The 14071-nt window shown below is 43.3% G+C and overlaps 2 protein-coding genes across 3 annotated transcripts; one reads left to right on the forward strand and one right to left on the reverse strand.

The window, feature by feature from the left end:
- Positions 1-141: 141 nt before the first annotated feature.
- On the forward strand, positions 142-3949 carry aurka (aurora kinase A). 2 transcript variants are annotated; one of them, XM_088423703.1, is made up of 9 exons: positions 142-379; positions 578-643; positions 1023-1395; positions 1472-1514; positions 1592-1789; positions 2035-2173; positions 2248-2396; positions 2879-3053; positions 3625-3949. In XM_088423703.1, the coding sequence occupies exons 2-9, from the start codon at positions 581-583 to the stop codon at positions 3805-3807; spliced, it is 1323 nt and encodes a 440-aa protein (XP_088279829.1). In that variant the 5' UTR covers positions 142-379; positions 578-580; the 3' UTR covers positions 3808-3949. The 2 variants fall into 2 exon arrangements, with proteins under 2 accessions (XP_088279829.1, XP_088279830.1); XM_088423704.1 differs by having other exon boundaries at positions 1598-1789.
- Positions 3950-5117: 1168 nt separating this feature from the next.
- On the reverse strand, positions 5118-11693 carry slc32a1 (solute carrier family 32 member 1). The gene is made up of 2 exons (XM_088424167.1): positions 10815-11693; positions 5118-8201 (listed from the first exon to the last, which is right to left on the reverse strand). The coding sequence occupies exons 1-2, from the start codon at positions 11217-11219 to the stop codon at positions 7014-7016; spliced, it is 1593 nt and encodes a 530-aa protein (XP_088280293.1). The 5' UTR covers positions 11220-11693; the 3' UTR covers positions 5118-7013.
- Positions 11694-14071: the final 2378 nt, after the last annotated feature.

Raw genomic sequence — 14071 nt, forward strand, 5'->3', positions numbered from 1 at the left:
TGAACTCTGATCCCTTTTTTTCTGGCGTCACGATTCCAACCGTTGTCAGCCAATGGGGGAGCGAGCAGCTCATTCCCTCAGCCAATAGAATATCGTTTTACGCTTAAAGGTTCCTGAACGAGGGATGTTTGAAATTAAACAGATAACTACGGCCTGTCGTCGGAATCGCCATCGTTGCGATCTCTATTATTATAGAAAAACATCAATTGTGTTGCGGTTACTTAACCCTTTTTTTCTTTAAAAACAGTGGCTGCCTCCTCCCTTATGACTGCTTCGGCGAAACAATTGTAACGTTCGAGAGGTTAACGTTGCTTAGCGTCGAGCATTTTTTTTTCCTGGCGTGGATCCACGGCCTGGCCGTGTAATTGCATACGCTTGGGTAAGTTGGAGTACAAGTTAATTTTTTAAATAATTGCGTTTAGTGTTCGCGAAAGCCAGTATCCTGAATCTTCCCATTGTTGCGATATAAACGTTAATTTCAGATGCCAAATGGGGGTTCTTCCAAACGGCGACGTTGCAATCATGCAAACTAAACTAAACTAACCCTGTCATTTTATAATAAATTTGTTTTTCTCAGATCATGGAGATCCCTGCCAAACTCGAACTGCAAATCGGGTCGAAGGTTCAGAGGCCGGTAGAGAAGGTAAGTGGCACAAAAAAGAAACTTTAACATTAACGGCCGTTTAAATTAGAACAGGAAATCCGATTTGAGCCATTTTCATCTGAAAATGGTCCAAAAAAGGTTCAGATGTCAACTGGCAGCTAACACCTCATCAATTAGAACCAGCTAGCCAATTGTAAGGTACAGTTGTGCCCAACTAATGATGAAGAATTTGGATGGTTGTTTTAATGAAATGAGAATTATATACTGTATCACCGGGCCAAAAATATAATACAATGGCTACAAGGGAAGTATTATTATTTTCTAGTGGCATGGTGAATGAACAGTGACAAAAACTGCACCTCCAAAGCATTACAAATGAGTATCTTTGTTCTTTTTGATGATTGTGTTTTCATTTCAGCTCGCTGAAGATGGGCCGATGCGTATACCAGTCTCCCACCAGTCAAATATGCCCTTTAAGCATTTAGTTGCACCACCCAAGCAACCACAACGCATTCTATCAGTATCCAATGGGCCTCAACGCTGTGTGCAGCCACTAAGACACACAAAGTCTGGATCTCACCTCCCCAGTACTGGCATGTCTGCTCAACCCGCTGATCAGAACGTCAAACCGGCAAACACAAATGTAAATCTGCAGCCCATGTCTGCAGTCCAGCGAAGCCAGCCCAAAGTGCAACTGGGGGTGACGAAACCTGCTGCAGGAGCCACGAAACCAGCAATGGCAATATCTGCAAAACCTGCAAAGGAAGCTCCAAAACCAGAGATCCCACAGAGTATGTTCATGTAAACCGTACTGCATAATTGTTAGGTGATGTGTTCATGAATAAATATATGCTTTTTTTTTATCAGATAAACCGCCCAAGAAAGACTCTGCAGACTCAAAGTCATCAAAGTATGTCTTTCTGCGTTAACATGCCATTTGTTGCCATTTATTGTTGCATGTCGAGGCTGATGTTTTCCCCTTGGAAGGAGCAGGAAGGTGTGGAGTCTGGACAGCTTTGAAATTGGCCGGCCTCTGGGAAAAGGCAAGTTTGGCAATGTCTACCTGGCCAGAGAGCGCCAGACCAAATTCATCCTGGCCCTGAAGGTGCTTTTCAAAAAGCAGCTGGAGAAAGCAGGTGTGGAGCACCAGCTGAGGCGAGAAGTGGAGATTCAGTCCCATCTTAGGTATTTTACAAGCAAAAAAATGGATCGACAAGTTTACAAATAGTGCAAATGAACATTTGTCATCTGTGAGAGGAGCAATACAACGGCTTAAAAGTGAAGTTTAAGAAGTTTCATTTTAACAATTACTTTCTGGATCACAGATTTTCCTCTTCTTAGGGTTAGACATTTTCACAGAAAAACTGATTGCATTTGTTACCATTGCTTGCAGTCTCAAGTTTGCATGTGTGTCAAATGCTACTTTGCAGGCACCCAAACATCTTGCGCCTTTATGGCTACTTCCACGATGAGTCCCGCGTGTACCTCATTCTGGAGTACGCCCCCAAGGGTGAGCTCTTTGGTGAGCTGCAACGCTGTGGATTTTTCTCTGAAGACCGCAGTGCAACGGTAGTATTTTGGAATGGGGGGGTTGTTAAGGCATTCTCCATATTGTACTGGTTTGATCCTCTGTGCCACCCTAGTATATAATGGAGCTGGCAGATGCTCTGGACTACTGCCACTCGAGGAAAGTGATCCACAGGGACATTAAGCCCGAGAACCTTCTGCTGGGCGGCAATGGGGCGCTGAAGATTGCCGACTTTGGTTGGTCCGTTCACACGCCTTCGTCCAGGTGCTCCTTTGTCTTTTTTTTTGGGGTATTTTTTTTCCCGCAATTAGAGATGGGCAAGTGCCAACACCAGGTTTTGGTATCAGGACAGTATTGGCATTCGGTACTTTCCGTCAAGTCACGATACCAAGGTACCTTCCTGCGCCACCTGAACGGAGTGGCCTTGCCATCACTACCAAAGTTATGAACACTATGTAGATATGACATGCCGTTACACAAAATTACGGATGCATCTTTTATTCATGACACATTTTTTTGTCTTGACAAATACAGTATAAATCAATTTTATTGTGTTTATGAAAAGAAAAATCATCAATTGCCATTAATTTGTTATGGTAAAAGAATATGTTTTTCTCCGTTAGCAGTATCATTTACATGATATCTTCATCGTGAGTACTCAAGATTTAAGTTTTCGTACTGGTATCACTCGAGGGGCGTATCAAAATTGGTATGGGTACCTCACCCTTATCCACTCTCTTGTGCAGGAGGTCGACTTTATGCGGAACACTGGATTATTTGCCCCCTGAGATGATCGAAGGAAAGACCCATGACGAGAAGGTGGACCTGTGGAGCCTTGGTGTACTTTGCTACGAGTTCCTAGTCGGTAGACCGCCATTTGAGACCAAATCCCACGAGGACACATATCGCAAAATATCTAGGGTGAGACCTCGTCTACTGGCGCCTAGTTGATATAAATATATTTGATGTAGACTGATTCAAATATTTGAGTGTCAAATTTCAATGGCCAAGTAATAAAAAAAAAAAAATGTTGCAATATTTTCTCTGCAATACCAGAAGTATTCAGATTCATATTGCTTTTGCATAAGATGAACTGAAGAAGAATGTGAAACAAAATTGCCCAATTTTTTTTCCATCTCGGGAGACCATTTCGCCATTTCCTATCAACTGCAAATGACGCCATACTTGCTCAAGTAACTACCAATCTTGGCTCACCTCGTGAGTCTAAGTGGCAAAATGGTCGACAGTCCAGCAAAAAAAAGTCAAGGCTCCTCGTGGCTTCTGGTATTGCTACCATGTTTTGGATTTCAAATAAGCAACTTTTTCTTGGATTCATAACCCTAATGAATTCCATTGGTAAGTGCACTTCACACATACTGTATACCGCAGCCATCGGGCTTCAATGATGAGGCAGTTGTCACGTTACATTTGAAAATATATATTATTGAACGAGTGTGAGGCTTATGTCTTTTGCCATCTTTTCTTGGTGCAGGTGGAGTATTCGTATCCATCGCAGTCCAACGTCAGCGCACTGGCCAAAGATTTGATTTCACTTTTGCTGAAGCACAACCCTGCACACAGACTCCCCATACGTGGGGTTCTCACTCATCCTTGGGTGGTCCAGAACTCCACCAAGAAACTCAGCATCCGTAGCCCAGAAGAGCCCAGACACTAATGTAAATCATTTCATGCTGATGTTATGTGAGCCACGCTTTTATTTCGGTTTCCTTTTCTGTAAATGTTCGACATTTTTTTTTCTTTTAATAACTAAAGTTTTACTTATATAATGTTACTTGAAATTAAATAAACTATCCTGCACTTTCCCCCTTTACTCTCAATTTTTTTGCAAGGAGTGCTGTTTTCTTTTTGAACAGCAGGGGTCACCAGTGCACCACTACCGCTTATATGGATTGTATTGCACATATGGGATCGTATTCTTGGCGGCTATTGCGTCTGGAACGCCATTTGAAACGTCATAACGCGCTTGCTGTGTACGTTTCTTCAACGTTCGGGATTTTTTTTTCCCCCCCAGAAGGTTTGCTACGCATGACCGTTGAGCAGGGACGAATAAATGCTTCATGCATTCCATTGGTACAATATTTGACTTTGAGTCGATACTTTTGTGCACATTTTTGCATATAAATGTGCAACACTTGCATTATTCGTGGTCGTGCAGGTAATTTAATCCTTCAGTCCTGTTATCACCCCCCTTCACTCTGCATATATATAGCGTTGAAGCCATGCAATCAACACTGCGCATGAACAGGTAAGAGCAGAAGGTCTCGTGGATGCTCCGAGCGCAAAATCTGCTCATATTTTTAGCACCCAGGTGGCCAAGGCCTAACGGAGAACATGTGTTTACTGAATTATCTTCTCTGTTGATGGGTTTCTTTTCCTCCAGTAGGTGAAGGGTTGTTGGTTCCTGCCACTTCACCAAAACCCTACTTAGATTTTGAATACACGAATGAGCTAATCTATGTAGGTACTACATAAATGTTGTCTTTGCGAGACCAAGACCAAACAAAGAACACGTGACATGTATTTTACAAGTTAACCAAAAATGAGTTTGAGTGCCGTGGCGTTCACTAAAAATGGGAATATGGTTTGAGTGCCCCCCCCCCCTCCAAACAAAGTTTTCGTAATTTAAATGAACAAAAATGTTCAACTTATCTGTTCAATAGCAGAGAAGTATGGGTCAAACATGCATTCCCAGAGTTTTATCCCCTCCTCACCCGCGCAAAGACGAGCCTAAAAATAAATAAGCTACAACTGAGGCGAAATGGGGCCAAAGGGACGATAACGTGTTAACTGAATCACATGCATTTTCACCGCTTTCGCTGCCACTAGGAATTCGATAGATTTTTAAACTCCAAAAATATCCAACTGGGCAACGGCTGCCTTGAGGTATGGATTTTTGTTTAAGGATTCGCCTGATTCGTCGCCGGCCCCGATGAAATTGTTTACATTAAAAAAGGAATGCAAGTATTTCGACACCATTTTCTGTTCTTTATTATTGAGAAAAAAATACATGTTCTGACTGTTTTAGTGTTACATAAGACCACACGTTTATTTTTACAATATAATTTCACTTCTTTTAATCTGTTATTCTTTAATATTAATTTCCACGATAACGACTTTGAGATATACATTCCATCTGATTTGAAACCACAATAATAATAAACACACTACATGTACTTTTTTCTTTTTTGAAACAACATTTCCACAGGACCCCATTTGATTGCACAGAATGAAAAATGTCCGTATGCACGTTTTCCTCTTCCTTATTTTTTTTTTTTAAATAAAGGTTTTCATACACCGAATTCATTATCTCATGTGATAACAGGCCACGTTTTTGGAATGTGATGACAAACACCATTTTATGTGCAGACAGAGGCTTTGGATTTGGGAGCTGTCATTCAAAGCTAGAAAGAAATGGTGCAACTTCGTCCAATACTGTTTAAAAATTTAAATAACCCCTTTTATATTATATTTTATATGTGCATGTGTGTGCGCGCGCTAAATATCATACATTCAATGCATAGTTTGAATAGCTGCTTAGAAGGTCCAATTCCCTACTTTCTTGACGAAGCTGTATACAACTCTGGAAAAAAAGAAAACAAAACAACGCATTTTTAGTCTTTCGCAAATAAATGCTTGGAACGGAAATTTTCACGTTTCTAATTGTGCAGTTCTGTTATCAGTACAAGAAAAAAGAAAACAAAATTTACGCTAAACATTTTAAAAAGGAAAGCCCGACAAATGATTTTTCATTGGTCTCATTTGTTTTCCAGAGCTGTATGTGTTTCTACAGGTTATTGCCATTTTGTCTGGACATTTTTGGCTGTGGACGATTAATCTTATTGCATCTTGCCTTATAGAAACCAGCATTTAATATTGGTGCCAGTCAAGAAGATGAAAGGGAAGAAGACACGCTACTGTTCGTTCTCAGAACAAAGCCAATTGAGCACACACATATCAGATTAATGCATATCGTATTTTATTTTCGCAAGGCCTCGTGACCGGATGGTTACGAGCGTGCGTCTTTACCAGATGGATCTTATTGCATCTTGCCTCAAAAAATAAATAAATAAATAAACGAAATACTATTTTGCCAATGTTAGGGTCTGTCATGCAGATTAAGGTGAAGAAGACGTAGCCTGCATATTTGCTTTTTATGAACGTACCCCGCCAGTACTTGCTTGCACTTGAAAAATTGATTAAACTCAAAAATTCACGGCAACAAACGTCGATAAAATTGTAAGGTGGGCAATTTGACAAAATATTTGATATTTTGCTAATGTGAACTCGACATTTTTATTCAGAGCTAACAACTTGCTTGCCGTATTGTGCTAACTTGTTGTCACAAAAGACAGTCGTTTATATTTTAAAGCTGTTACAACTTAAATCACTGTTTTAGCCCCCTCCAGAAAAGGTTGGGATTTTTCTTTTCGTAACGTTGTGTTTTGACGTATTAATGACGCGGTTCAGAGCTCGCGCTTTTACGCACACACTCACACAAGAAAAAATGAAAAAGATGATCAGATAGATGACCTTACAACCTTTTGACCTAAATAAATAAACATTAATATCAGTCAAGTAGATTACGGGTGGAACTGTTTATGGTGGGGTTCTTGGATACACCTAGCCAATTTATTAGGTACACTCTCATTAGACTTTATGTTTTTTTTGTGTGGGTTTAATACACGGCCTGGTGACAGGAGGGCATACAGCGGCGCGTTGCGCAAGACTGGGCGCGGTTGCGAGCGTGCGCTTTGACGCATGAACTGAAGCGAGAAGACAAGGATGAAGAGGAGGAGGAGAAGGAGGAGGAGGAGGAGGAGGAGGAGGAGGAGGAGGAGGAGGAGGAGGGGGCTTCAGAGCCTACTCCTCGATGTTGTACTTGAAGGCCTCCACGAGCCCCTCCATGGAGTGGATGAAGCCGGAGATGCTGCATATCCCGCCGATGACAAAGATGGCCACGTCAAAGAAGACCTGGTGCCACTGCAGCTTCCTCCACAGCAGCTTGAGGTGGAAGAGGCTGGGCAGCAGGAAGCAGAGCCCGGCGCCCGTCAGGCTCCCCGTCAGGCCCATGAGCAACGCGAAGTGCGGCACGTAGATGGCCATGAGCAACGTGAAGACCACCAGGCCGCAGCGCAGGCTCAGGCCCCAGGACTTGAGGCGCCCGTCGCCCCCGTAGCAGTCCGGGAAGAAGGCGCGGCCGCCCTCCTGGAAGAAGCTCTTCTCCAGCACCTCCACGGCGGCGAAGAAGGGCAGCGGGTAGGAGAGTAGCGCCTTGGCCACCAGGAAGATGTTGACCACGGCGCGGATGCCCGGCGGCAGGTTGTCCGTGATCACTTCCTTGGTGGCGTCGGCCCACGTCAGGTAGGCCACCAGGGCGAAGAGGCCCTTGAGGATGCAGGCGGCGATGTGCGTCCAATTCATCATGCAGTGGAACTCGCTGGGCTTCTGCATGTTGCCCTCCAGCGACGGCAGGAAGATCTGCGACGTGTAGCTGAAGACGATGATGCCGATGGAGATGGGGAACTTCTTGACGTCGATATAGAACTTGACCTTGTCCCACGCCCACACCCGCGCCCGCGACAGGCAGTAGGCGATCACCAGCACGTTGATGACGAAGTGCGCCAGCGTGCACAGCAGGCTGAACTTGGACACCGCCTTCAGATTCTTGAGGAAGGCGCAGGGCAGCAGCGCCAATGTGGCGATGATGGCCCACGACTTCTGCGAGATAGGCATGTTGGGGAAGCTGTTGTACATCAGGTTTCCGCTCACCACCACGTACAGGATGCACGTCATCACCAGCTCGATTATCTGCGCCACGTTGACCACGTGGCCGCCCAGCGCCGGAAAGCGCGGCGCGCAGCACGCGTTGGCAATGTCCACGTACGAGTCGCGCACGCGCACCAGACGCCCGTCCTCGTCCTCCTCGTAGAGGCATGAGATCAGGATCTTGCCCGTGTAGCAGCACACCACAGCGGCGAAGATGATCAGGAAGAGGCCCAGGTAGCCCCCGTGGAGGATGGCGTAGGGCAGGCCCAACACGAACATCCCCTGCGAGGCGAACGCACGTGCAGTATTTGGGTCATTACGGCGAAAGCGTTTTAAATGAGCTCAAAAAAACAGAACAGAAAAGGCTCTTAAAGTAGCTGAATTTATACATTTAAATCCAGTTGTTTAATTCTGAGCACAGCTGTTTTGTCAACTGAGAAAGTGTGCAGACTTCAAAAAGGCTTCATCTCAGTTGGTTACTTTTACTTCCTAAATGCAAAAAGAGTTTTAGGTCACATTAATTGTAGACGAAGTTTTGAAGTGATTTATAACAAAATTTGAGCCAAGGTTTGTACACATACAAAAACTGTAAAATAACATGTTAATACCATATTGCAAGACATCTGTCAAAATGTGAGTGCATTTCAATAAAAAACCCTGTGTGAATGCAAACTCCTTCAACCAAGTTTGCTCTGGATCCAATCCCGATTGTATTATAACAGTTATGATATGAATAAACTATATGAATACAAATCCGTGGCTTCTGATTGCTAATTTCAGCTAAAGGTAGGACGACTGTTTTTTTTTACATCACTTTTTTTTTAAATTAGTGCTCGATTTACAGAGATGGGAATTTCTTGAAAAGAAAGCAAAAACTGTACCAGGGTTTCTACTTCCTGGCCCTGGTTTTCCTATTGCTGTTGATTTGATGTGAGCAAAAATCTCCATATAAGCAAGACCAAGATCCAGATTGACACCAACTTTAATATAACTAATTTTGCATATATTCTTTATGTTGACTCTGCAGAACTTCTCAAAGCATGTTTAATCAGGACTCAATCCAGATTAAAATTTTTGCAAGCATTTGAGATTCTTATCCGGTGTTTATTTTATTTTCCTCCTATTTGTTACATAATTAAACAAATAAACAACTTTAAAAGTAATCTGAGAGAAATTTGAGCTAACCCATCAATATACAAGGATAACCCACAAAAGTATGGATAGAAAGTGCAAATTCAAAACAAAAAGTCCTTAGACCAGAATTTATAACCCTAGAAATGTGAGCCAGGTGTACTAGGTTCCATGGTGCAGCTAAAAAGCTCGACTGTTGAACAAAATTATTTCCAGACCTGATTTTGATCGAAAAATGTCACCAATTTGAGTATAACTCAAAAATATTCTCTTCAAACATTTGGATTTCTGTAAACCTGACCCAATTTCACAAAATTTAGATTTTCAGATGTTCAGGCAATTTTGAACTACTACCTTGTTTTGAACTACATTGAGCACATGGGAGCAATTTGGTTTAACTGAAGAAGTCTTATCTTGTCTTTTTACTTGCCACTTAATATACAAAATATACCAAATCAAGCTGATCCAGATTTAACCCAGATTAATAGTTCATACAAAAAATTTTAGACACCTTAACAGCAAACCACATCTAATTCAGATTTGATCCAGATTTGGAATTTGGAAGTAATTTGGATTTATTAAAAAAATGAACCACAATTGCTTGTACTGCTGATCTAATCTATTTGCATGGTCATATTTTGCCATGCCAAACCCACTTTCATCCAGATATGATCCATATTTGGCATTTGGCTGCAAGTCATTAGCTATGCATTGTTTTAAACTTGCAATGGTTTAACATACTCAAACATATAAAGTACATTTCTACAAAAAGAGCATGGCAAGGTAATATTAAGTTGAGTTTAATTCACATTTTATCCAGATTGAGCTTTTGGAAAAGATGTCAATTTTAACAAGGACATTTAACAAGTTTTAGTGCTTGCATCCCAGGGCTGGATGTTGCCATGCAAAAATTAGTTGGATTCAATCAATTTTGGAAGCCATGTTGAGTTCTCTCATGACTTCAATTCCTGACCAAAAAGGGAAGTGTTGTCAGAGGCTGCCATGACAAACTCAGATTGATCCGGATCAAATCCGAATGTCACAATTGGTCCCAGTTTACCAGCCGTGTGACAAATCGTTTGGATATAACATTAGACATTTATCGTTCTCACAAAAGATTCTCAGACACTTTATCAAACCGAGTTTGCATCAGATTTGATTCAGATTGCACATTGATGCATCTAGGTCAGATGTCCTTTCGTTTTGCAATTAGGACCCCATGCAGTCACTTGTGGTTTATTCCACATTGGTGGAGGGTTACATTCTTTTGCGTGTTCTTGTAATTCTAAGTGGCATTCTTCGCCACCCCCCACCCCTTTTCCGGTTTCGACGTAGCGTGGGGTTTCCACTTGGCTTTGAGCACGTCCGTCTTCCCTCCCGCCTCTCACGTCACCACGAGCCGTAGGAGACACTGCGTGACGTCAAAAACCTCAATAATGGTTGGTCATACTTTTTTGTCGCAGAGCTTGCCAGGGAGGCAAACTATTGGGGGAGGGGGGGGGGGTAGTCGCTACACTCACGCCCATTTTTTTTTCCACTGCGTGTGCTTCGGTGCGCCATGGATGCGCGCAATTGCGCACGAAACGCATTCGAATAATATAAAATATATTACACAGGCATTAAAACATTGAATTTTGATTATTACATTTTGGGGTTTTGACATGTTGCAATATGCACGGGGAAGCTCATTACATGCCATTCGCGTTTTGTCTTATTCAATGAACGAGATGAGCAGCAATTTGCTTCAAACGTGCGCGCTCATACCTGGATAGCGTTAGTGACGTTCCATCCCGCCTCCCACGCCGTGATCTTGGGTTTAACCTCGGAGAGTTCGTTGTTCGAACCCCCGTCCTTGGAGGACGAGCGCGAGGGCCCGGTACCGTCCCGTTGGTAGTGGCTGTCCCCATCCAGGCCACCCTCGCCTCCCTGCCCACCTCCTCCATCCGCTGTCGCCTTGTCTTCGGCGGCCAGGATGTCCATCTGCATGCCCTGCCGGTGGTCATAGTCCAGGTCATCGCAGGCGGCGAAGCCCAACGCCTCCTCGTCGGTGGCGGCCTGGAAGCCCATCCTGGCGAACATGCCGCTGACTTTGGCCTGGGATTTGTTGGTGACGGTCGTGGCTGCGTTGGACAGTTTATTGGACAGTTTGCTCCGGATTAAAGTCGCCATGTTTGCGCTTAATTTCTCCTCTCCTTATCCAGTAGGAAAAAGAGGCTACTTTGGGAGGCGGCGGCCGCTTCGTTGCATCCACAAGACACGAGAGTGGGTGGGCGAGGGGTGGGGGGGGAAAGCACTAGTTCTGATTAAGACACCGACGGTTTGGTATTTTTTTTAGTTGCTATCTCCACTTCTTCCTCAGTGTGCTTCTCCTCAGGTTCATTTCACCTTCAGACGTCGCTCCTCCGATGCTGCATCCTGCACGCCTCCCTCTCCTCTCCTTTCCTTCTCCTTGTCCTCTCCTCCTTGATGCTCGACGCCTCCTCGTTGCCTTTCTGGCTCCAGATGCCCGTGCGTAAAAGCTTTACGCAGCAACCACAAAAAAGTCTCTTTGTAAGTAAGGCCTTTATGATATCCTTCTTTTTTGGCTTGGGGTGAGTGGAGGGTGCGTTCAGGTCCCTTTACTGATGCCAATGCGGTACCGTGGAGCTCTGGGGGGTGGGGGGTGGGCTTGAGTTCCCCCTCCTCCTCCTCAGTCCCCCTCCTTCCTTTTTTTTTTAGCAGATAGAGCCCCGCACCAGGATAACACGGGAGAGATTTGCTGCATTTCTAGGGGAGGTGCTTGCGGTACCCCTCACCAGCCTACACCCTCCCTCACCCCACTCACCCACTCCTTCCTCACCCCCTCCCAGAGCCACGATCTTTAATGCTTCAGCCCGACATCCAATGACATTCCGGCGGCCTCCAATCGCGCCCAAGTTTACACATATAAAAGGAAGCTGAGATTTGTGCCAAAAGCCAACCTCTTTGGATCACAACTATATGTAGGATTTTTTAACCCCCCTCCCCCCGCTCGATAAAATATAAAAAAATAACATTTTGTATCTTTTTAATATAGGACGTCGAGCAGCGCTTGTAGTAAACCAGGTTTTCTTTGGGATGAAGCAGGAAAAATAGATTTTGGATGGTAAGCTGTAGATTTTTTAGTCATCTAAAATGGACTATTCTTCCTCCAATTTAACTTCTTTACTCCAATGTGGTCCATTTTATTTATTTATTTTTCTCAAAGGATGAGAGATGCCATTCATTCATTATCCGTGTGCGTGCGCGCGTGTGACATTGTGAAAGATGGCGCTAGTTCAAGAAAAAAAGAGATTTGAGATTTTATTATTGGGCGAAAATATTGCGTTTTAGTTTTTTTTTTTTTTTTGCAAACGGTGTATTCATTTTGTAAATTTAAAATGTTACTTTATTTTCGTTATTGTCCCACGCGCAAGTCCGATTCGCTTCATTTTTTTCCCAAAATGCATGTTGCACTACTGCATGGTGTTAATTGCGGAGGTGATCTTAAATCACTGTAGGCATATGTTTTGGATATTATTTTGTGTTTTTCCATCTCGCAAATTCCTTGCGTGCCCACGATGTTGCAGCATCATCATTATCACCCTGCAAGCAAGCGGCCTCGCTGCCTGAACACTCGAATTCATTGCATGCAGTGCGCATCATTTTACCCTACAGCAAATTTTAAAAAAACAAAAAGAAAAACCCGCCACTCAATTTTTATAATACATTTGCATCGCGTTACGGGTATAGGGCTTTGCGTAAAGGATTCCCCGCTCTTTCCCTTTAACGTAAATATCCAACACAACAATACATTAAACATACGCTATTACTAAGGTAAAAATATAATCCAAACACTCGGATAAAATTATAGTTTTATAATTTTGCCCGAGTCTTTTAGTATACCATAAACATTTAGGTAAAATAGAATTTTAAAAATGAACAAAAAATCATGAAAAGATGTCGCCTCTTCGTCGTGCTTCTCTCCCCCAAACCAAAACGTTTAAACGCAACCTTTGCATGTGTACACACACACGCGTGGGAACGCACAAGCCTGTCCTGCGTGGACGAGTTAACGGCGGATGCTCTTATCAGCACCAAGCAGACGGTCTGCGGGATGAAGGTTAACATGTGTGTGTGTGTGTGTGTGTGTGCCCGCGCACCCGTGTGTTACCGCGCGTGTATCCCCCATACCATCAAAACACACACACGAAATCCATAAGCATAATCAATTAAAATTCTATGTATTTGCCTGTTCATTTAACACACTCTCGACAAATCCCGTCAAATGTGGACGTTATAAAATATAATATGTGTAGTGTACGTAATTTGTGTGAACCCATGTGACGTGTGCACTGAGGGCAAATAGGAGGAAAGTGTTTTTTCGCTCTTGATCACCTACAGAGAGTCAAGAAGACGATTGTGGTTGGCGGGCGACATTAATAGGGGGCGGGGCCATGTCCCTTGGGAGTTCACATCTGACGCCCGACCAATCAAAGTTGTTCATTGGCTTCCGGGCCAATTTAGGATAATGATGGAATCGCCATAGAATTATAGCCAGACGTAAGATGTGCACGTCATTCTAGACATATTCACTGAGCCGTTTGTGATACTTCGATCGCTTCATTTCACGAGAACTTTTTTTTCAAAGAAGCAACAAGAAGCAATACATAAATAGTAACAGATCGCTATCTCAGTTAAATGAACTGTATATCTTCGAAGGACTACAAATACCAAGCTGACAAAACAAATGCAGTCAAGAAGAATCTTCCAAGATGAGGAGTAAATCAAACAAAACGAATGCAAAAATCTCAATCTCTCAATCTTTCAATGTCGAACAATGTAACCACTGTAGCAAAACCCAAGTGAAATTAATATTTGGTGAAACAATGCGTCTGTTGAAGGTGCACTGACAGCCAAATTTGCATCCATCCATCCATCCATCCATCCATCCATCCATCCATCCATCCATCCATCCATCCATCCATCCATCCAAACCAAGCAGTAAGAGGGGACAATTTATT

This window comes from Hippichthys cyanospilos, chromosome 9 (assembly GCF_059441005.1).
Source record: "Hippichthys cyanospilos isolate Australia breed blue-spotted pipefish chromosome 9, RoL_Hcya_1.0, whole genome shotgun sequence".
In the NCBI taxonomy this organism is placed as follows: domain Eukaryota; kingdom Metazoa; phylum Chordata; class Actinopteri; order Syngnathiformes; family Syngnathidae; genus Hippichthys; species Hippichthys cyanospilos.

Coding starts and splice junctions, on each gene's coding strand:
- slc32a1 (XM_088424167.1), bottom strand. CDS start 11,219: ATGGCGACTTTAATCCGGAGCAAACTGTCCAATAAACTGTCCAACGCA. Junction 8,202..10,814: donor ACGTCACTAACGCTATCCAG/GTATGAGCGCGC, acceptor TTCGCCTCGCAG/GGGATGTTCGTGTTGGGCCT.
- aurka (XM_088423703.1), top strand. CDS start 581: ATGGAGATCCCTGCCAAACTCGAACTGCAAATCGGGTCGAAGGTTCAG. Junction 1,515..1,591: donor GCAGACTCAAAGTCATCAAA/GTATGTCTTTCT, acceptor TCCCCTTGGAAG/GAGCAGGAAGGTGTGGAGTC. Junction 1,790..2,034: donor GAGATTCAGTCCCATCTTAG/GTATTTTACAAG, acceptor GCTACTTTGCAG/GCACCCAAACATCTTGCGCC.